Raw genomic sequence first — 23584 nt, forward strand, 5'->3', positions numbered from 1 at the left:
TCAGAGATCAGCCCAGAAAGTCACAGGGTACAGTAGCTCAGACCTGTTCCCAGCACTGGTCCAGCCCCATTCTGCCTCCAGGGAGTCACCCAAAATAGAGAGATGGGGGTAAAATAAGACCTAAGAATCTGTTTATTTGCCTCCGTGGCCTTTGAACTTGCACATCCAACGTCACAGCTCCTGTGTGTTCTTGATAGTTCCAATTATCGTTTTTCCTCTCAAATACCTGAGAGCATTCATTATTTTGCAAGAGATTTGAGTAGACAATTCTTGTGCCCTATCTTTTCTTTCCTTGATGTGAGATGTTCTTCTGTGACTAGATAACTTTATCTCAACGTTTCCCCAAGTAATTTCTCAGAATGTTACTTTCATAAAATATATTGAGAAAAAATGAATAAATGAAAGGAGTTCTGAGGGTAAAATGTTTGGGGAAAGAAGAGTCTTTCTCTCTCTAAAGCATTCCCAGGGCACAGTAACCTCTTCATCTTGCTTGCCCCGGTCTTTCCCAGCCACATCTGCTCAACCATCTCCCCTTCCCACACACTTGTTAATAGTTTGCAGAACATTAGGGCTCTGTGGGACAGGCTGGGAAATGCAGGTTGACATGCCACTGTAAATACCTAGAAAATTAAGGCAAACTTGTCCCTGAGAGATGTCAGGACAGCACAGTATGGAAAGGCCATACTTAGCAGGGCTTTTATCTGAAAGAATATAGCACAGTGGTTATGAGTGTGACTCTGGAACTAGAGAGTTGGGGTTCAGTTCCCAGCTCTGCCATTTAGTTGTATGATATGGGGTGAATCACCTAACATCTCTGTATCTCCTTTGTTCCTCACCTGTGACATGGGGATGATGACAGTGATAATAGTACCTACCTATAGGATAACTATGAGAATTAAACAAATTAATAAATATGAAGTATTTGGAACATTGGCCTGACTCAGGATAAGTCCTATACAAATGTTAGTATCATTATTATTGTTTCTTCAAGCCAGGAATATACTTCATCAAAGATGCACACATTCATTCCTTCCTTCAACAAATATTTACTTCATGCTACTATGTCCCAGGCACTATTCTAGTTGCTGGAGATACATCAGGGGATCAGAAACGTCAGCGAAAAATCCCTATCCTTGTGGAATTTACATTTGAGTGGAATCTGCTACAAATAATGCAAATAGAAAGAAAAACATACGCAAGTTACCCAGGCACTGCGTAGCGTAGTACCTGTCCTATAGTTGTCAAATGAATGGATATATTATTCATGTTGTTGTTTTACAGTAATTGAGCTTGGGGGTTTGAGCTGTCATCTTATATGAGAATAGAAAGCTAAGCCAATACGAGTGCTGTGCCAGTAAGAAAAAAGGACTACTCCATAAAGATTAGGAAGGGAAAAAGAGAAGAATGACATTAGGCCATCACCTATGGCCATGAGTTTTATTTGAAGTGAGCTGGACCTGTTTTGTTTTCTTTATCTGACTGTCAGAGATACAGTTACCTCTAGGCAGATTTCCACATTCCAAGACATTAAGACTTTCTGAGCTGCAGCACTCTTTTTTTGTAGCAAAAGAGAGAGCAATAGGGGTTATTTTCAGATGACTGTGACTTAAGAGGAAGAATCAAGTAATTCACTCTCTCCTTCAATAATAATTCACTTCAAGAGGAAAAACTTCTTTGGAAAAAGCACCCCATGAATGGAAGTCTCAGCATTTGCGGCGAACTTAGTTAAAATAAACTCTAGACCTTTTTCATTAATTCTTTATCTCTTCTTTTTCAGAAATCTTCTCTATGTCTACCCACAGAGGCTGAACTTCGCTAACAAACTAGCATCAGCCCGGAACATTACAATAAAGATCCAGTTTATGTGTGGAGAAGATGCTGGCAACGCGATGCCGGTAAGGAGGGAAATGAACACTTGCCTCAAATCAGGGTGGGCTGCACATTCTGTCAATTCACATGGATCACATCCAGGACTCATCAGGGTACAGAGTCTGTCTATTCCTGGCCAGCACTGCTCAGCATGTGTGAGGGCTTCTGTTCCCAGGATAACAATGGGGAAACAGGGTCAGTCTTACTTGAAAATCTCTTCACTTATTCTGTAGTGAGCTTGGAACATACAGATTGTTTCACATGATTAAAAAAACCATAAAATCTTTTCACACTGCCCTTAGGACCACCCCACTCAAGGTAAAGGGATGGCTCCGCATGTGTACCATGCTTGCTGAGTGTCTTCCATACACACACTATACACACTGTATTTGCACACACTGCGTTATACAGTTACCCAAGCCTCGGTCCACATTGCTAATAAATACCAAGTACTGCCTAGTAATTGTAAACACAGACCTTCTAGGAGTGGATCTTCATCCTGAGGCAAAGTAGATATCAAATTTTATATATATATGTATAATGCATTGTGCGCCAAGGGACCCAAAATGCCAGAATTTATGCTTTTTAAACTATCTGCTGCCAAATGAGATGGTGGTTAGCTATTCCTATTTCCCATAAGTCATAGGCGTCAGTTAATATACCTTTCTTTTTTCTTTTTTTCTTTCTTTTTTTTTTTTTTGAGATGGAGTTTTATTCTTTTTGCCCAGGTTAGAGTGCAAGGGTGTGATCTCAGCTTGCTGCAACCTCTGCCTGCCAAATTCAAGTGATTCTCCTGCCTCAGCCTTCCAAGTAGCTGGGATTACAGGCATGTGCCACCATGCCCAGCTAATTTTGTATTTTTAGTAGAGATAGGGTTTCACCATTTTGGCCAGGCTGATCTTGAACTCCTGACCTCAGGTGATTCACCTGCCTCGGCCTCCCAAAGTGCTGGGATTACAGTCATGAGCCACTGCACTCAGTTAATATACTTCTCTAAAAAAGAAAAAGAAAGAAAAAAAAACCTTTCTCCTAATGTCCCACCTGTCTTCCCAATAAAGGGAAGTGTGTCTTGAAGCAGTGGTGGGCTCCTCTTAGTTCTCTCTGCTCATGCCCCTGGCATGTTACTGCCAGACTGCCAGGTATGCTTGTTCAGATCCTGTGGCAGCCAAGGGTGACTGTGGGGTAAAGTCCAGTGTGTTCTTCATTCACTGAGCCCGGGGTTCTGGTGTTGGGATTACTGTATCTAGAGGAAAGAGCTTTTTTCTCGGCACAAAGGTGAGTGCGCTTGTTCATAATGCATCTTAAACGCTGCTTCAGGCCGAAGGAGTTATCTTCTTCTAAATAGCACAGATGTGGATAAGGCAGTGGAGAGTCAAATCACCTAAGTGGCTAGGTCTATATGTTTAGAGAAAGAAGAACCTGGACTGGGGATTTCTCACTCAAGGCAAAGGTATGTAACTTTGCCCTGTTGGATAGACCTCTAGGCAGTGAGGCAGAGTGGAGAGAGTACTGGTTTTCTTCTTCTTCTTTTTTTTTTTTTTGAGACAGATTCTCACTCTGTCGCCAGGCTGGAGTGCAGTGGTGTGATCTCAGCTCACTGCAACCACCACCTCCCAGGTTCAAGCAATTCTCTGCCTCAGCCTCCCAAGTAGCTGGGATTACAGGAACCTGCCACCACACCTGGCTAATTTTTGTAGTTTTAGTAGAGGCAGGGTTTTACCATCTTGGCCAGGCTGGACTTGAACTCCTGATCTCGTGATCCACCTGCCTTGGTCTCCCAAAATGCTGGGATTACAGGTGTGAGCCACTGCACCTGGCCTTTTTTTTTTTTGAGACAGGGTCTGTTGCCCAGGCTGGAGTACAATGGTGCTATCTCGGCTCACTGCAACCTGTGCCTCCTAGGCTCAAGCAATTCTCCTGCCTCAGCCCCCCAGGTAGCAGGGACTATACACATGTGCCACCATGCCTGGCTAATTTTTATAGCTTTTATAAAGAGGAGGTTTCACCATGTTGCCCAGACTGGTCTCCAACTCCTGGGCTCAAGCCATTTGCCCACCTCTACCTCTCAGAGTTCTGAGATTACAGGCATGAGCCACCACTCCCGGCCAACCCAGCAGTCTTAATTATACAAAATGCAGCTCTCTGAGACCAGAACATCCTGTTGGCCTGATAATCGTCAATTTGATGTACCCAAATGTTACTGATAATTTGATCCTTTCCATACTGGTAAACAGGTCATCTTTGGAAAGTCCAGCGGGCCTGAATTTCTGCAGGAAGTATACGCAGCCATTACATACCATAATAAGTAAGTCTATTTCAGCATTCTAAATATACATCAAGACTGTTTCATCATCTCCTGGTTTTTCTGAGTCCCCTGGGTGATTCCTCCCAACTATTTTTATAATTCAGGGACTCAGGGGTCAAGGAAATTCATGCCACTTCCATGACTCTGTGTTGAAGATGTATATAACTTTGCCATTAGCCAAGACTGAAAGAAGAACATGTCTTCAAGAATCCAGTATAGTTTTGACTTTTCTGGAGGCTTCTATTCAAGTATGATGCAAAGAGGTTTTATTACGTTAATTAAGAAAACACATTTTCTAACTTGCTTTGAGACACTGAAGGAGGCCAGAAGTACAATCCAGCTCCCCTTGCCTTGTGTCCCTGTCCGCTCCACTTGTCACCTGGCCCACTGCCTGCCTAGGCTGACCAAAGGAGAAGTGGAACACTCATTGTCCCACCGGTAAATGGAGTCACAGGATAATGCCTATGCTGCTATTCATGTTCCACAGAGAAGGAGGGACAGCTGCACAATGTCAGACAGAACTGGGTTTGGTCCTGGCCTGATCACCTGGGCCTATTTATTTAAATCCTCCATTTAAGCACATTCTGGGCTTGGGATGAGGATTAAGTGAGGTCATGTACATGAAACCTTTGTAATTCATGAAGCATCTAGGGCTTCACAATTCAGTAAAATCGGGTTCCTTTTCCTTCCTGCATCATTCATTTGCTTCTACTCTTTGGTGAGTGCAGCCAGGTGCGAGGCTCTCTTCCTTGGGTAGAGATGGAAAAAGGAGGTCACAGCAGGATTCCAAACGTTATCCTTTCTTCAAATTAAGTTTTTGGGGTTTTCCATTGTGTGGGGGGAGGTGGTTTCTGTTTTTTGTTTTCCTGAAAAAGCCTTTAGTTCATGAACAGTTTTGTGTATGGGAAGTGTATCTAATAACATAAGCTTGGTCTCCGGGACTTCCAGCTTCAGATCAGAGTAATGTAAAATGAGAAGCAAAGACCCAGGCAAGTTCTAAGGAGCAAAGGGGCTGTGACGTCTTATAATCGGAGAAGTCTTCATTCTTGCTAAAAGTTATTGGTGTATAATGTGCTTTTGAAACAGGTCTCCTGACTTTTATGAAGAAGTGAAAATTAAGCTTCCTGCTAAGCTCACAGTAAATCACCACCTCCTGTTCACCTTCTACCATATCAGCTGTCAGCAGAAGCAAGGAGGCTCCGTGGAAACTCTCCTGGGATATTCGGTGAGTTGTTTCCAGCCTGCTGATTCACTGCAGTTGTTGGTATATCTGAGGTCCCTGCAGAGATAAACAACCAAATCTATTCACTTGATTTTTTCCTGTCAGAAGTAGCAAAACATGCTAAGACAAATTATAGCAAGAGGCAGAAGTGATTTGCCTCAGCGAATGTCAGATTTCAGAAATGGAAAGCTAGTGGGTGATAGTTGTTGAAGGAATACTCATTTGTTTTTTAAAAAGCATTGCAGTGTTCACTATTTCCAAATGTAATATCCATGCTTTACGTATAGAACTCGCTCTGTCCTCCAAGAAGAAACAATTATTTCCTTAAAAAATATAAAAGGTAAAATCAACATTGATGTTGTTCAGACGCACGAACGTTGGCTATAGAGAAAAATGCTACTGCTTTGGCTCTGAAAGCAGTAAATCATCAATACTACCATCTCAGGAGCTCTCGGGGATTTAATGCAAAGAACTGGACAGAAATTCCTGCCAAAATTACTGCCTGGTCAATATCTAATCATTGTTTAGTTGCATTTGATTGTTGTGAGCTAGATAAATTGCCAGAATTATATGCTGTAATTAATACCACTTTATTATTTACATCATCTGTTTCAGTGGCTGCCAATTCTTTTAAATGAACGTCTTCAAACTGGATCGTACTGTCTCCCAGTTGCCTTGGAAAAATTGCCACCCAACTACTCCATGCATTCTGCTGAGGTAATTGGCAAGCTGGCTCTCAGCTGTTTCTTGTCCAGCCGTGGTCTTGGACCACCTTCCCAGAATCACTTCTCATTCCCATGTGACCAAACGTGCTCATCGTGTTCTCTGGAGCACACCGTGTTTTCAGAGAGCACATTGTTCTGATAGGATGGGAGGAATAATTGACTATGAAACCTCATTCTTTTAAATGCCACCAAATCAGAAGGTTTAGTAGATGCAAATTACCTTGCATTATCTATCACAGAGGGATTCCCAGAATAATGTATTATAGAAGAGGAGGCAAACTGAGGCCAATTGTAATAGACAATTGCTCCCATCAAGGATCCTTAGAAAAGGTTCCCAGGCCAGATTCCAGCTGTTTCTTTGTTGGGTCTGTTGTCACAGCCCTTCGGTGGATACCAAGTTATTTTATTTATTTATTTATTTTTATTGCATTTTAGGTTTTGGGGTACATGTGCAGAACATGCAAGATAGTTGCATAGGTACACACATGGCAGTGTGTTTTGCTACCTTCCTCCCCTTCACCCAAGTTATTTATTCCCCTAACAATCCCAATGCCACTAGTCTTTCCCAATTACTGTTACTGGCACTTCCTCTCACCCATCCACTCAGCTGCAGTGCACGCATTTAAAGGAAGCCCTGGGCGGATCACCTGAGGTTAAGATTTCAAGACCAGCCGGGTCAGCATGGTGAAACCCTTCTCTACTAAAAATACAAAAATTAGCCAGGCCTGGTGCTGGGTGCCTGCAATCCCAGCACTTTGGGAGGCTGAGGTGGGATGATCACTTTAGGTCAGGAGTTCAAGAACAGCCTGGCCAACATGGTGAAACTCCGTCTCTGCTAAAATACAAAAAGATTTAGCTGGGCATCGTGGCAGGTGCCTGTAGTCCCAGCTACTCAGGAGGCTGAGGCAGAATTGCTTTAATCTGGGAAGTGGAGGTTGCAGTGAGCTGAGATCACGCCACTGCACTGCAGCCTGGGCAACAGAGCAAGACTCCATCTCAACAAAAAAATTAAAATAAAAAATAAAAGGAGCCCAGGGGACTGTCCACCCTGACTGCACCAGCTGTCACACTGCTGTCACACTTCTCAGTTCCTTGCATAGGTTTACATCAATAAGTATTATTTTGAAGTAAATCTCCGACATCATATTTCATTTTAGTCTGCATCTTTAAAGATAAAGGCTTTGTAAAACCATCATGATACCATTGTCATACTTTAAAATTAACTGTAATTTCTTAGTATCATTAAATATTCAGTCACTGATCAAATTTTCATTATCCCACTAATGATATATTTCCAATGCTTGCTTTTTAAACTTGGAATCCAAAGTCAACTTTCTTCTCTGTTCTTTCACCATCCACTGCCTCACTTGGGGCTGTTTTCCTCTTATTTTCCTTTTTCCCTGGAGAGAGAAGCATCTTTTGTCCTGGGCCACAGGCACATGCCTGGTAGATTAAAACTTCTCTCCTCAAAGCCGTCTTAGGGGAAATTCGAGTATGTCCACAGACATTTCCTGATTGGTCTTTATGATTTGAACATCAACACCTTTCAGTAGCCCTCAAAACCACCTTCTCATCAACACGTTGCACACTAATTTTTTAGAACTTCCAGTTATCTTCTTAAGCTATAGGAAAGACCTGAGTGTTGGAGACAGACAAACCTGCATCTAGATTCTGCCACTCCCTAGCTGTGTAAACATGGTGAGTTGCTTACCCTCTCTAAGTCTCAAAGATGAAACTGAGCCCATATCTGCCTATAATGTTGCTGTGAGCATTAAATGAGATAATGCGTGCCAAGCAACAAATTCAATTCCTAAGTAAACGTTAGTTCCTTTTCTTACTTGCCCTGTGCTGTGTTTATAGATATACCCTTAGGCTCTCCTAGTGTCCTTTAAACCTTCACTGTCTAATAAGATAGCTACTAGCTACATGTGGCTATTGAGAACTTGAAATATGGCTAGTTCAAACTGAGATGCACCGTAAGTAAAATATGCACCAGATTTCAAAAATTTGGTAGGGAAAAAATGTGAAATGTTGTATTAATAATTTTTTACATTGATTACATATTGAAACCATCTTTAGGCTATATTAGTTAAATGGAATATAATTACTTTCACATATTCCTTTTTTTTTTAAGAGATAGGCTCTCACTCTGTCACTCAGGCTGGAGTGTAGTGGCGTGATCACAGCTCACTGAATCTTGATCTCATAGGCTCAAGCAATCCTCTTACCTCAGCTTCCTTATCTCCTTAGTAGCTGGGACTACAGGCGAGCACCACCACGCCTAGCTAATTTTTTTTTTTTTTTTTTTTATAGTAGAGACAGGGTCTTGCTATGCTGCTCATGCTGGTCTCAAACTCCTGGTCTCATGTGATCCTCCCGCCTTGGACTCCCCAAAGTGCTGGAATTATAGGTGTAAGCCACCATGCCTAGTCCCTTTTTACTATTTAAATGTGGCTACTAGATGATTTTTTTTTTTTTTTTTTGAGACAGAGTCTCAGTTTCCCAGGCTGGAGTGCAGTGGCGCCATCTCGGCTCACTTCAACCCCCACCTCCCGGGTTCAAGTGATTCTGCTGCCTCAGCCTTCCAAGCAGCTGGGACTACAGGTGGACGCCACCATGCCCAGCTAAGTTTTGTATTTTTAGTAGAGATAGGGTTTCACCATATTGGCCAGGCTGATCTTGAATTCCTGACCTCATGATCCACCCGCCTCGGCCTCCCAAAGTGCTGGGACTACAGGTGTGAGCCACTGCACCCGGCCTAGATGACTTTAAATTACATAAATAGCTCACATTATATTTCCACTGAACAGTGCTATTTTAGATCACAGATAGCAACTGAAGTGCCCACAGGATGCAGATGAGTAACGTCAATGAATGCCTTATTCTGGTGGCATCTGTTCGCTCTAGAGATTGTCTCTGCCCCATCTAAAGGTCACAGCTGTTCCTTCACTCTGCAGATGGGTGCCATGCTAGCATATAAGGCCAATTTTTTGATATCTTCCAGTACTCAAATGAAGTTAGGAAAGCAGTCTTTTATAGGAAATTTTCAGGCTTTCAAATATTGGTAACTGACTTTTAAAAGTTCCTAATACTTCAAAGAGAACTCGAGTGTGGGCTAGAACTTACTTTGAGCCCCAGCTTGTGCAGGCTTCAGATAGCTTTAAATGTTTCCAGCATTAAATGTTTCCCACCTTCCGTTACAATGAAAGACAGGCAAACCTAGGCGAGGCCCTCCTCACTCAGCACTGCAGGGCATCTTTAAAGAAATGCAATTGCAATGGGAATTTAAGGCAAGGAGCTTTCTCTCAGGCCTACAAAGGTATTTGATATGTAAACAGTATAAAACAGTCACTTTGAGTGATTAGAGCAGGAGCCAAGCAGGCCTAGAAACAGGTTGGAAACACTTGGAAAAATTTCGATAAAAGGAGAAGTAATGTCAGGTACTCAAAAGTATTAAAATTTTATGTCTCGTAAAGCTAGTCTATACTTTGTCCTGACAGTCCTGATTAATGGGGAAATTGCTGGGATCTTAGTTTATTTCAATTCCTAGAATCCAGAATTAGCATACGGGATTGGAACTTAGAGACAGATCACACATTTCAACTCCTCCTTGCAGTATGAGAACAGAACACTAAGGCCCAGAAGGGTGACACCTGTAATCCCAACATTCTGGGAGGCCAAGGCAGGTGGATCACTTGAGCTCAGGAGCTTGAGACCAGCCTGAGCAGCATGGTGAAACACCATTTCTACAAAAAAATCAGAAAAATTAGCCAGATGTGGTGGTGTGTGCCAGTAGTCCCCGCTACTCCAGAGGCTTAGATGGGAGGATCATTTGAGCAGGAGGTCGAGGCTGCAGTGAGCTGTGATTGTACCTCTGTACTTCAGCCAGGTGGCAGAGTGAGACCCTGTCTCAAAATGAATGAATGAGTGAATAATAACTAGTTTGGTGTAGAACTGAACTTCAATCCCAGGCTCCTGACTCAAAGACCAGTTATGTTAGTTTTCTAAAGAGTTTGGTATAACCCTGACATTCCCAGTCAAGTTTCTCTGCATTGCTTGTTAGTAATCAGAAAAGGGAATTAGATTGCTAATGTTTTTCTTTTCTTCAACGCAGAAAGTCCCCTTACAGAATCCTCCCATTAAGTGGGCTGAAGGACATAAGGGAGTATTTAATATAGAAGTGCAAGCTGTTTCCTCTGTGCATACCCAGGTAAGAAAAGTCAAGGTTAATAATGAAGGTAAGGGTGCAGCAGAGGAGCCTTTGAAGGACAGGCCAATAACAACTCAATGAAAATCCTTGTCTACAGATAAATAAAAAACAATCCTGTAGTTCTTTGTGGGGACACGCAAATCTGTTTAGGTTTCATTTGTCATTGGAATAGAAAGACCTTACAAAACCACTGAGCACAGAAAGGAAAGAACCTGGTACCTGTACTGTTGCTTGAGAAACTTTGCAGGGAGACTTGATTTGGAGCTCTCATCTGCTGTTATCTCGTTTCCCTCTGTAATTCTGCTACTTTACCAGCCTTTAAAAAGAAATTCCATTCTCCCTCCTTTGCCTGCCACTGTCTGAGTTCTGCATACTACTTACCTGGTATGCTGACCTCTGTTTACAGAACATGTCAGAGCCTAAATTATTTTTTCTTTAGCTAATAATTATTGAAAGGTCCAATCTTGTGCACCTCATTCTACAAAGAAGTTCGTAATCTCAGTCTAAAACATCATATCTTAGGACTTCTGGTTTGAAACCTGGCTAAGAGGTGCTACTCATAAAGAGCTATTCGGTTATGTTTATGAATCCACTGGTGAACATTGATGGGACAAAACCCCATGAGCCCTGCCTTCTTCCTTCCCAGGACAACCACCTGGAGAAATTCTTCACCCTCTGCCACTCCCTGGAGAGCCAGGTGACCTTCCCCATCCGCGTGCTGGATCAGAAGATCAGTGAGACGGCACTGGAGCACGAGCTGAAGCTCAGCATCATCTGCCTGAACTCCTCCCGCCTGGAGCCGCTCGTGCTCTTCCTGCACCTGGTGCTGGACAAGCTCTTCCAGCTGTCTGTGCAGCCCATGGTCATTGCTGGCCAGACAGGTATGAACCTGCAGGGCTGGGCTGGGAGGAGGCAGGGGCAAGCAAGTATTGCCTTCTTTAATGAATCCTGACTTTCCAGAAATCCAGAGAGAATGTGATCTTCCTTTCCACTGATGACATGTGTTCAAGGGAGGCCAAGTCTTGTGCTATTTTTCTTTTAGACTCTCTGCATATTAGAAAGAAAAAGAAACATTGAAATAGGGTTCTTAATGTTTTAGCTTTTTGTAAACTTTATTGAATGAATATAGGCAGTCTTTTAAATTCTGTTTCTGGTCATTGATAAATTTATTTTCCCTTTAAGATATTTTTGTTTTCTTGACTAACAGGAAATGGAACACTTTAAAGTAAGACAACCTATGTTAAATGGAGGGAAGGATCAGTTAAACAGAATGCAATCAATTGTTAAAGTTAAAAGATAAACTCATTTGAAAGCGTATAGTTCAGTGGTTTTTAGCATTTTCACAAGGTTGTGCAGTGATCGCTGTGATCTACTTTCATAACATTTTCATCAGCTCCAAGTAAAGCCCCATACCCTTTCACAGTCATTGCCTGCTCATCCCTCCTCCAGAACTCATCCATTCTCTAACAGTCTATTTTAAATGCTTACTTTTGGCCAGGCACAGTTTCTCACAGCTGTAATCCCGGCACTTTGGTAAGCGCAGTTGGGTGGATCACAAGATCAGGAGATCGAGACCATCCTGGCTAACACAGTGAAACCTCGTCTCTACTAAAGATACAAAATATTAGTTGGGTGTGGTGGCGCACACCTGTAGTCCCAGCTACTCGGGAGGCTGAGGCAGTAGAGCCGCTTGAACCCAGGAGGTGGAGGTTACAGTGAGCCAAGATCATGCCACAGCACTCCAGCCTAGGCAATAGAGCAAGACTCTGTCTCAAAAAAAAAAAAAAAAAGCTTACTTTTAGTAAAGTAACACTAAATACAGTGTGTACATTTTCGCTTAGAAATAATCTCAAAAGCTTATACCGGAGGCAAGACCAGGGTCCAGTGGCTCTCCTAACTGCTCCAGGGTAGACTGGCTGGTGTAGAGCGTCTTTATTTGCCGCCATTTTCAGCTGTGCCTGGATAGCTCTTTGCTCTCCAGTCCAGCCGACGTCTTTTGGGTACCATCCATGTGCCCAGTACTGTACTAAAACTTATAGGCTTTGTGACAATAACAGAGAGCACCTCAGACCTCAGAGGACTTATGGCAAAGAGCCAGCAGCCCAGGATGAAAGTTCTCAAAGGGACACAGCTAAATTTTACAGTGGTGGTGGGGAGGGTGATATCAAAGGGGAGAGTGAGAAAACATCCATCTGGGAGGATGCAGAGGTCCTCATGAAGAGAGGACCTTGAAGAAGGGTTAGAGTGAGAATAGCCAAATAGGGGCAATGAGATGTGTGTAGCACAGCAGAGAACCACGGAAGTGGAGGAGTGTCAGGAAGAAAGTCAGTAGCACAGTTGGTGGTAGAAGGTGAGCCCATGTGGAAGTGGGCTGCGACAATCAAGTGAGGGAGCTTTCAGAGCCAGGGACGAGCATGTCCTCTTAATCTCTCTCTCTGCTTTGAACCCCGATATGCATCTTTTGTGGTTCCACAGATCAGTCATCCTGCATTGGATGTTAATTTTCATCCGTGTAGCAGTTGCCTCCAACTAGATTCTTGAAGAGCTCTGCCCTCCCTCGATTGCTTTCTATGCCCTCACGTATGTGGCACACTGCTTTGTATGTTTCAACTACTTAATACAGACTTGTTCACTAGACAAAATATTTGTATGTTTTGAGCTGTTTCTCCATAGCAAGTTGCCACCTTGTGGTGTGGGGACCACGGGGTGTTGGCACAGGCAGAGTGAGGGGAGGCAGCTAGTCCACAAGCATGTATTCACAACCTATTCTGTGTCTATGCAGTGGAAGGAGCAGTGGGGGCACAAAAAATATGAGAAATGCACCTTGCCTGGGAAGGATTCCACCTTTCACAGAGAGACAGTTTACCAGCAGAAATAGCTGGAGAGTCACGTGACTCAGTTTCACTTGAGCCCTGTATTGTGTGGAGTCAGAAGACTTCATGGAGGATGTGGGATCTGCCCTGAGATTCACAGGGTTGGTGTGACTTTGTGGATGGGAGTGAGGAGGGCTTTCTAGGTGATGACAACAGCATGAGCAAAGTCTCGGGGGTAAGAGCAGACATGATGGGGCAATGTGATCACTGCCTCATTTTAAGGGAAGTTGAATCTGAGCCAAACAGGGTACAAGGTTGAATAAGTAGACTGGAGCCAAACTACGGAGGATTGGGGCAGCAGAACGAGAGGGTCTATGAGGTAAATCAAATGTGTGTGGTCCCACTGGGGGAATTACTTGATATGCATACAGTTTTAGGTTAATCTGTACAAGAATCAGGGTTGTACAGCACATCTCAAACACAGTGTGCACCGCAGTCACGTGGGCATCTTGTAACGATGCAGAGCCTGATAAATACACCCCTTAGAGTGGGGCCTGAGAGTCTGCATTTCTAAATAAGCAACCAGGTGATAGTGGTCATGTCAGTCTGCAGCTCCCACTGAGCAGCGTCAGTTTACATCATGCCTTAGAGAGGGAGGACGTCAGGACGGTCTTACGGCTTTGTCGTTAAAAACCATCAATACTACTCAGTGGCAGGAGGAGGAAGGTCAAGGAGGGAATGTGAGGCATCTGTGGTACTAGATTCAGTGTGCCAGAGCTCACCAAAACCATTTACCCTTCCCGGGCCTAGCTGTGTTGGTCACTGTTCGGGACTCATTGTCACCGTCCTGGAGAAACTTCCACCACGGGCCCCTTAAGGAGCAGCTGTGGGGCTACCCATTTTTCTCTTGGTTCCTCAGCCAACTTCTCCCAGTTTGCCTTCGAGTCCGTGGTGGCCATCGCCAACAGTCTGCACAACAGCAAGGACCTGAGCAAGGACCAGCACGGGAGGAACTGCCTGCTGGCTTCCTACGTGCACTACGTCTTCCGCCTGCCGGAGCCACAAAGGGACATGCCCAAGTCAGGTAGAGTTGCCCTGAGTGTGGGACTCTGGCGGGCAGGGCATCGCCACCTCCACTCCACTGCAGTGGAATCCAAAATAAAACATGCTATGCTGGGTGCAGTGGCTCACATCTGCAATCCCAGCACTTGAGGAGGCTGATAGAGGAGGATCACTTGGAGCCAGAAGTTGGAGACCAGCCCAGGGAACATAAAGAGACCCTGTCTCTACAAAAATAAAAATAAAAATTAGCAGAGTGTAGTGGCACACACCTGTAGTCCCAGCTACTTGGGAGGCTGAGGCAAGAGGATCGCTTGAACCTGGGAGGCAGAGGTTGCAGTGAACTGAGATTGTACCACTGCCCTCCAGCCTGTGGGACAAAGTGAGACCCTGAATAAAAAAAAAAAATAGTAATTTCTCATAGACATCCGTAACCACTTTTGAAAACATGTCAACACTTAAGGATGAAAAACAGCTGTATACATCATAGACAGTAATCCTCACAAGGTTCAGAGGACTCTGGGTTTTTGAATCTGGGAAACCTCACTGCATGAATTGTGAAGTTGTGAATTTAAATATTGATAAATTAAAAATATCCACATTTGTAGCTTCCTGTGAGAAATCAGAAGCTCTAGCAACCCTGGGGTCCATCTCCCCATGGCAGTAATAGACTGGAGCCAGTAGTAGCCCCTGCCTTTGTACCAGGCATGTATCAGCTGTTTCCCATAATCCCCACCATTCCTTGGTGCCTCACGCCCCATCTACTTCTCTCCAAAAGATTGCCTCCCTGCCCCAACCAGCATTTACTAAGGAGACCCTAATTCCGAAGCCTAATCCAGTGCGTTTTCATGTACCCTAACACCCTTCAGTTCCTTCTTAAACTCAGTACGTAATTTTGTTCCCCTGTCTGTTGACATGTCTATACCTGGTGGGGTGCAGGTGCTCCCACTGCCCTCCCCGATCCCCGCTATCACACGTATGGACGCACATCAGCTGCTGCCGTGAGTTCGAAGCTGCTGCAGGCCCGGGTGTTGAGCAGCAGTAACCCAGACCTTGCGGGGACACACTCCGAAGCAGACGAGGAAGTGAAGAACATCATGTCTTCAAAGGTAGGAAAGATGTCAAACTCTGGAAGGGGACACAGGCTTTTTTATTTGTTTAACTAAAACTTAGAGAAATAACACAAAAGCAACCGTGACTGCCGCCCACTGTGCCGGTCAGATGCTTTAATGCTCAGCTCTGGAGTGATTAATGTTCTTTAGAACAGATTGAGACCATTCTGACAGATGCATCAGCAAGATGAGCATTTGAGGATTTGCTCAGAACTACTTAACTCGGGTAGCAAAGTTTTAGAGCATCAGAGGTTTAGCCACATGGATTCAGTAAATACCATGCATTTTATTTTCAAGGAAAAAAAGTAGCTTTAACTTTTCTTGATACCTAGAAGTTTGCCTTTAACTTTTTGTTTTTTTTAATATCTACCTCTTACGTTCATTAACATCCACAGATTATCTCACAAAAAAATCCATAGCAGCGGCTGGGTACAGTGGCTCATGCCTGTAATCCCAGCACTTTGGGAGGCCAAGGCAGGCAGATTACTTGAGGCCAGGAGTTTGACACCAGCCTGGGCAACATGGCAAAACGCCATCTCTACTAAAAATACAAAAAATTAATCGAGTGTGGTGGTAGGTACCTGTATTCCCAGCTACTCAGGAGTCTGAGGCAGGAGAATAGCTTGAACATGGGAGGCGGATGTTGAAGTGAGCCGAGATTGCACCATTGCACTCCAGCTAGGGCTACAAGACTCCATTTAAAAAAAACAAAAAAGGCCAAAGAGCAATGCCAAATTTTATAAGCAAATAAAAACTGACATCCTGAGAGGGTTGGTGGCTTGCCCTATATTGTTTTTCCCTATGCGAATTCTTTTTTTTTTCCTTGATAAGGATTTGCTTTCAGAAGAGTTTTAGACTTACAGAATTATATACCCCATACCCAGTTTCCCCATTACTAATATTTTACATTCGAATGGTACATTGGGCACAATTCCTGAACCAAGATTCATGGAATGTCATTCATTAAATTCATCTTTATTCACATTTTCTCAGTTTTTCTCCAACGTCCTCTTTCTGTCCCAGGATCCACTCAGGAAGCCACATTACATTTTGGAGTCTTGTCTCCATACGCTCCTCTTGCTGGGAACAATTTCTTAGACTTTCTTTGTTCTTTATGACCTTGACAGTTTTGAGGAGTAATGGTCAGGTATTTTGTAGCTTGTCTCTCATGAGGAATTTTTTAAAGATTATATTACTCACATACCATAAAATTCACCCTTTTAAAGTATACAATTCAGTCGTTTTTAGTCTACTCACAAAGCTACCACAATGAATTCTTAGCCTGAATTTTTTCACCAGTGATCTGTAGCCTCAGGGTGGCTGAGCTATTAGAGTAATATCATTTCCCCTGATTGAGAGAAATCAGAATCTCTAGGTTTAGACACAGAATCAGTTTCACCCTTACAAATTCTACCCACTTGACACAGTATGGTATGAGGAAGGGAATCTGGAGACCAGGGTTTGGAACTGGGTGCCAATACTGCCCCACCGTGTGGTCACAGGCAAGTCATTTAACTGTGCTGTGCCTTGTGTCCTCATCTCTGCAGAGGTTCTGACCCCTCGATGAACTTAAGAACCATCTCCCCTGGGTCTTTTCAAAACACCGGATTCACCCCTCCGAGATGATGATAATCTATAGTTTGAGCCATCGGGAATTATTCATATTCCCTCCTTTTTGACTTAACAAAAATCAGTGCAGAGATGTGCTGGAGCAAGCTTGTACCGTTTTCCAGAATTTTTTGAGCCTATTTTGAAACAGTCATTGTTAAAATTAAATTGTATCAACTTAAAATTAAATAAGTTATGTTAAAAACCAAGGCAATCTGAATGCAATGTGGTAAGCCAGATTGGATCCTGGAACAGAAATAGGACATGAGGGCAAAAACCAGTGAAATTCAAATCGTTCGTGGCTTAGTTAATAGTAACATGTCATTATTTTGCCAAATTAATTTGTCAAAATTAATTTCTTAGTTTAGACAAATGTACCTTACTATAAAAGATGTTAACATTAAGAGAAATAGAACGAAAGGCATATAAGAACTCTACTACCTTTGCAGCTTCTTTGTAAGTCTAATAATAACTATATAAATAATTATTCCAAAATTAAAAGTTCACTTTAAAAAGATAAACTTAGTCCCTTCCTAATAATGTCACTATACGATACTGTATCTAGGTTCTTGGTTCTTTATGTCTACTGTATCTGTGTGGTGGAAATACTATATAACCGTTTGCTACCACGCATGTCTCCCTAACTCTGCACTTCCATGACTTCATGTTGGTAGATTGAAATCAGCTACGATAAAAGTATTTATGGCACAGAAATGGGAAAATGCTACAAGTTAGCCCCACCCCCCTGACAACTGGTTGTTAAGCATTTGCCAGCACACCAGGGTTCAGCCTCCTATTGAAGGCTTCTTTCAGCAATACCACTTTCTGATCACCCAGGAGAGAAGTGGTCTACAGCTATTATTGACACCCTTGATCTTTGTATTTTTCTTTAATAAAAATGAAAATATTAAATTTTTATGTGGACAGGGTTAACAATTTTCTAATTATTTTGTAGCTTGGGGAGAAAATGTCTAATAGAGCATGACCCCTCCACTTCCGTTCAGAGGTAGTTTTTGACAATGTATTGGTGTTTAGGAGACGGTATGGTGCAGTACCACGTTCAACCACAGAGAGACACTGTTCCCACACATTTTTGCCTGCTCTTCTGAAGTCAGAGAGTGCTAGAATGTTGGAAGGGACTACTCAGCACCCCAGATTCTTAAATAGTTTTAAACTGTCGGTTGCTACACATAAATTATTAACAGTGATTGTCTCAAGAGCCAGTAGAATTAGGTGTAACTTCACTGTCTTTGCTTTGTTTTATATTTACTAATGGCAATTGTTTTACCTTTGTAACCGGGGGGAAAAAAGAAATGTGTAAAAAATGAATTCTGAGGTTGTGATTTCCCAGTGTCTGGCTTACCTTTCCATGGTTGGGTGACTGGTAAGCCACGGTTTATGTGTTTTAGGTCGCCGATCGCAACTGCAGCCGAATGTCTTACTATTGCTCTGGCAATAATGATGTTCCAAGTTCAACTACAGCACCAAGGCCAGCCAGCAAAAAGGTACTGAAGGGTAATGTGACGGTAATCATGGGATAAGAACAGAAGGATTTCTGGCCAGGTGCAGTGGCTCACACCTGTAACCCCAGCGCTTAGGGAGGCCAAGGTGGGCAGATCATGAGCTCAGGAGTTTGAGATCAGCCTGACCAACATGGGAAAACCCCGTCTTTACTAAAAATACAAAAATTAGCCAGGCATGGTAGAGGGCACCTGTAATCCCAACTACTCAGGAGGCTGAGGCAGGAGAATTGCTTGAACCCAGGAGGGAGAAGTTGCAGTGAGCCAAGATCAAGCCATTGCACTCCAGCCTGGGTGACAGCGTGAGACTATGAGTCAAAAAAAAAAAAAAGAATATAAGGATTTTCTCATGCCCTCACACTGTGCTTGAAAATACTCAAAGTGTTCCCCTGCCTGTTCCTGCCATGCTAACACACACACACACACCCCACACACACACTTTTGCAGCCCTATCCTTTACCCTGCATTTGACCGCCTACCTACCCATTAACTCAGTGTTTCTCCCACTTTTCCCATGCGTCAGAATTACCAAGAAGCCTTGTTAAAACTTAGTGCTGGACTCCACCTGCTCAGATCTGCTCCAGATTTGAGCTGGAGGCTCAAGAATCTGCATTTCTAACAAGTTCTCAGCTGATGCAGGTTCAGGGACCATACTTTGAAAACCACTGCCTTAGCCTCCTTTTAGTAGAGGGAAAACTGGGTCAATTCATCCTTGACAAAAGTGAATGGCAATAATTAGGTATCATTTGTTTCAATACTATGTAAAGTAATATGAAATGCTTCCTCATAATTCTCCACAGTCAGCCTTACCTATTAGCTCAGAAACTTTAAAAGCCGTTAAACTGCTTACCAGGATTTTTCAAGCCAAGAAAATTCCCCAATCATAGTCACAGCCTATGTGGTCTGAGCGATAGATGGGGGTGGGGGGAAAGCTGTGTGCGCCAAGTTTCTTCTGTTCTAAGCACCCAAGAGTCTCACCATTATAGTAGCTACTTAAGTTTTCAGTGTCTTTGAAGACCTGTATTAAAATGTAAATATAGTGGGGCATGGTGGCTCACACCTATAATCCCAGCACTTTGGGAGGCCTAGGCCAGTGGATCCCCTGAGGTCATGAGTTCAAGATAAGCCTGGCCAACATGGTGAAATCCCACCTCTACTAAAGATACAAAAATTAGCTGGGTGTGGTGTCAGGCATCTGTAATCCCAGCTACTTGGGAGGCAAAAGCAGAAGCATCACTTGAACTTGGGAGGCAGAAGCTGCAGTGAGCTGAGATAGATCGTGCTGCCGCACTCCAGCCTGGGTGACAGAATGAAACTCCATCTCAAAAAAAGAAAAAGAAAAGTAAATATGCTAATTGCAAAGACTAACCCAGGAAGCCATTTGCAAGAACTAACATCACAGGGAAACGTGTATTATACAGGCAAGGAGGGAACCAGCGTCCCCAAGGCTCCCTTTGGACTGGATGAGGGAAAGATCAAGTGTGGGAGGGCCAGGGCTTGGTGCTCGACACTTCGCAGTAATCCGGGCACCATATGTCTAGGGAGAGGTGGCAGGATTTAACTATAAAAGGAAAAATGAAAGAAGAAATGGTTAGGCTAAAAGCAAATGTGTCCACTTTCTCTAATATTCAGCATTAGGCTATCACAGGCCCTATGCAGTGGCTGGTTATAATATTATACCATTTTCCTTTCTTAAAAACCATTATTGGCCTATAGCCTGACTTCTTTAACCCGTGTCCTGTTTGGTTTCGCAGTTGCCATGTTTTGACCTGAAATGCCCAGAATTTTATTTCAAAGGGAAGTTTGGCCAATATGTTTCCTTTATAGCTGAGCAAACAGGGTTTTGCTGCTTGGCTATTTTAGATAACCTTGCAGCAAGGAGTTCTTGTAATACTGCTCCCCAGAAAGCAGCATAAATGACTTTAAGAAGCAGCTTATCCTTGTCTAATCTCTTCTTGCCATAAGACTCTGGCAGTTAAACTGACCTATTTTCCAGAGGCTACCTTTGAAGCTGGGGTTGCATGTCTTTCCTACAATGAGAAGATGAAGGTGTAGCCTAGTTACATCATGTGCACAGTTAGACCACCTGCTAGATTAAAACTCAACCCCACGCCTCTCTCAAGAGAGAGCGCTTCACTTAAAAGTGCCAAGAGCAAACAAATGTGTTAACATGTATTAAAATTATTAAGGTTTGACTAACCTCACAAAATGAAGTGAAACCAACCACCTGATAAGCTGAAACACCTAAGCATTCTCCATTCATTACCACTAACCCACTGGGGATCTAAGTGACTAAAATACCCAAGCATGTATACAGAGATCTTCCCTTTGTCACCTTTTAGTTTACTAAGTAGCTCTCAAATTTTAATGTGCACAAGAATGAGTACACTCAGTTGCGTGCATACTGTGTTCTGGGGGTAATTTTGTTTTTTTTTTTGAGATGGAATCTCTCACTCACTGTGTCGCCCAGGCTGGAGTGCCGTGGTACAATCTCAGCTCACTGTAATCCCTGCCTCCTGGGTTTAAGTGATTCTCCTGCCTCAGCCTCCAGAGTAGATGAGATCACAAGCGTGCACCACCATGCTCGACTTATTTTTGTATTTTTAGTAGAGATGGAGATGCACCATGTTGGCCAGGCTGGGCTCAAACTCCTGACCTCAAGTGATCTGCCCTCCTTGGCTTTCCAAAGTGCTGAGATTACAGGCATGAGTCAACATACCCAGCCCTCTGTGGGTAATATAAACAATTGTCAAGAGCAATGTTTGCTGTAATCAGGTCTTGCTTTAAGTGTTGACTTTAAAACTTAATTTGCAAATAAGGATATGATATTAGGGTGTTCAAATAATTTTAGCTTTCTTATTCACTTTCTTACCCAGATAAAAAATGAGTTTATCTATGTTTATTCTAGGTTTTGTGGGCCTAAGATGAATGAAAACTACAGAAAATTTCTAGACATCATTTTTGGCATTAATTAGGGTGACCAACTGTTCTGATTTGCCTAGGACCGAGGGAGCCCCCAAGATGTAAGACTTTCTATTTTAAGACCAGGACATTATCAGGCAAACTAATGAACTGGTAGCCCTACCTTTAGTCTTAAACTTCTTCCTCATTAAAATGATTGTCAGGAATATGAACACATAGCTAGATGTGCTGGAGAATGGGAAAGGTGTGAGTCACCATGTGCCTCCATTTGCTACCAAGCAGTAGATGACTTGAAGGGAAGTGAAGACACAAAGTGGAGCTGGGGGACTTTTCAAGCATCTGACCCTGGGACATCGAAATTTAGAAGTTGGGAGTTAAGGCTCATATTACTGTGCCTTTCAGAGCGCAAGATCCACTCACAAACCCCACTGATCCTGCTTCCCACAATGCCATAGTGGTATTATAAAAAAAAATTGTCCAGTCTCCAAGGGAGTTTAGGTATCGTCTAGACAGTGGTTCTCCAAGTGTGACCCTGGACCGCCAACAGCAGCAGCACCCGAGAATGGGAACTTGTTAGAAATGCAAATTCCCAGGCTATTGAATCAGAATCTCTCGGGGTGGTGCCCAGCAGTCCGTGTTTCATCAGGCCATCCAGGGGTTACTGATGCACATTCAAGTTTGAGAGGCCCTTCACAGTGGCTCACATGCATAATCCCAGCACTCTGGGAGGCCAAGGCGGGTGAATTGTTTGAGCTCAGGAGTTTGAGACTAAGTGGGCAGCATGGCAAAACCCCATCTCCATAAAAAAAAAAAAAAATAGCCAAGCTTGATGGCACACGCCTGTAGTCCCAGCTCCTCAGGAGGCTGAGGTGGGAGGATTGCTTGAGCCAGGGAAGTCACAGTGAGCAAGATTACATCATTGCGCTCTAGCCTGGGTGACAGAGTACAACCCTATCTCAAAAGATTTGAGAACTGCTGCTACCAACCAGCTGTTTTTATGGCTGAGAAAACTGAGGGCAGAGAGAGGAATGGCTTGCACGTGGTCATACAGAGTTTTCAACAGAACCTGAGAGAAAGTGAGACAATACCAGTTTTGATGACTACTCGGAATACTTCCCCCATAGACTAGAGCTTCACTCCCAGGCTGAGTCCATTCCTTCAAATGTATCTCTCCTGTGCAGCTCAGGAGTTTGAGACTAAGTGGGCAGCACTTAGTCTAAGAAGGTAGACCTCAGCCTTTTGCCCACCTAAATGTCCTGCAGTCTCAGGTGATCTCAGCACTGACTTTGCCATCCACTACTTAATGGCCTAGAACATCCAAGACACGTGCCTCAAAAACTAACAAGCTATTAAATTGGGAAAAAGAAAAGAGAAGAAAAAAAGTGTTGGTGAATAATAGCCTTTGTCATCACAGCCTAATTTTTGTGGTTCTTATTTAGCATTTCCATGAGGAGCTTGCCCTCCAGATGGTGGTCAGCACTGGAATGGTGAGAGAAACAGTCTTCAAGTACGCCTGGTTCTTCTTTGAGCTTCTGGTAAGAATTCTTGCATGTTTGCATCTATGTTCAATAGGCCAAGAGAAGCACACAGCAGAAAGGAATGAACATATTGTTCACTGAGTTGCCCCTACTAAAAACCTGGGGATGTTTAATAATCTAATTTCTCACCCTTCCCTATCCTTCCACTAAATAGCATTGCTTCTACCATAAAAATCTGTCTCCATCCTGTGAGTTCTCATCACCTTTGCCACTCCACACCGGGCCACACACCGTCATCTCTCATGTGCCCCTCACAATAATGTCCTCTTTTTCCTGCCTGTATCCATTTTTGCCCTTGGCACACCCATTCTGCACATGGCAGCCAATACTAAACAGATAATGTCACGCCCCATTTAAAAACATCAGTGATTTCCACTGTCCTGAGGAGAAAGCACAAATTTTTATCATGGCCTAAAAAGCTGTTGTATGATTCTGTTGTTTACCTCCCTATCTAACCTCATCTCCCACCACATTCCCCCATCATTCCGCCACATGGTCCTCTTTAGGTGCTTTGAAGATGCCAAGACCGTTTTGGCCTCACAGCCTTTTCCAGATTCTCTTCCTGCTGCCTCGCTTTCACCTCCTCACCCCCAACACACACAGTTTCTGTTCTTCTCTGTAGGTTTCAGCTTTAGTGGAATCACCTCCAGGAGGCCTCTTCTGACCACCTTATACTGTAGT

At 43.4% G+C, this 23584-nt stretch overlaps 1 protein-coding gene across 7 annotated transcripts in view; it reads left to right on the forward strand.

Annotated features, from left to right (window-relative positions):
• The window catches only part of DOCK8 (dedicator of cytokinesis 8), a 251124-nt gene that overhangs the window by 152915 nt on the left and 74625 nt on the right, over positions 1-23584 (forward strand). For all 7 annotated transcript variants that reach the window (XM_078367972.1, XM_078367967.1, XM_035275978.3 and 4 more), the window contains 10 exons: positions 1778-1895; positions 4104-4174; positions 5261-5399; positions 6012-6113; positions 10236-10331; positions 10978-11212; positions 14064-14228; positions 15143-15312; positions 18333-18428; positions 22805-22900. In XM_078367972.1, the coding sequence (XP_078224098.1) occupies positions 1778-1895; positions 4104-4174; positions 5261-5399; positions 6012-6113; positions 10236-10331; positions 10978-11212; positions 14064-14228; positions 15143-15312; positions 18333-18428; positions 22805-22900 (1288 nt within the window). The remainder of the gene's footprint in view (positions 1-1777; positions 1896-4103; positions 4175-5260; positions 5400-6011; positions 6114-10235; positions 10332-10977; positions 11213-14063; positions 14229-15142; positions 15313-18332; positions 18429-22804; positions 22901-23584) is intronic.

Source organism: Callithrix jacchus, chromosome 1 (genome assembly GCF_049354715.1).
Source record: "Callithrix jacchus isolate 240 chromosome 1, calJac240_pri, whole genome shotgun sequence".
Lineage (NCBI taxonomy): Eukaryota > Metazoa > Chordata > Mammalia > Primates > Cebidae > Callithrix > Callithrix jacchus.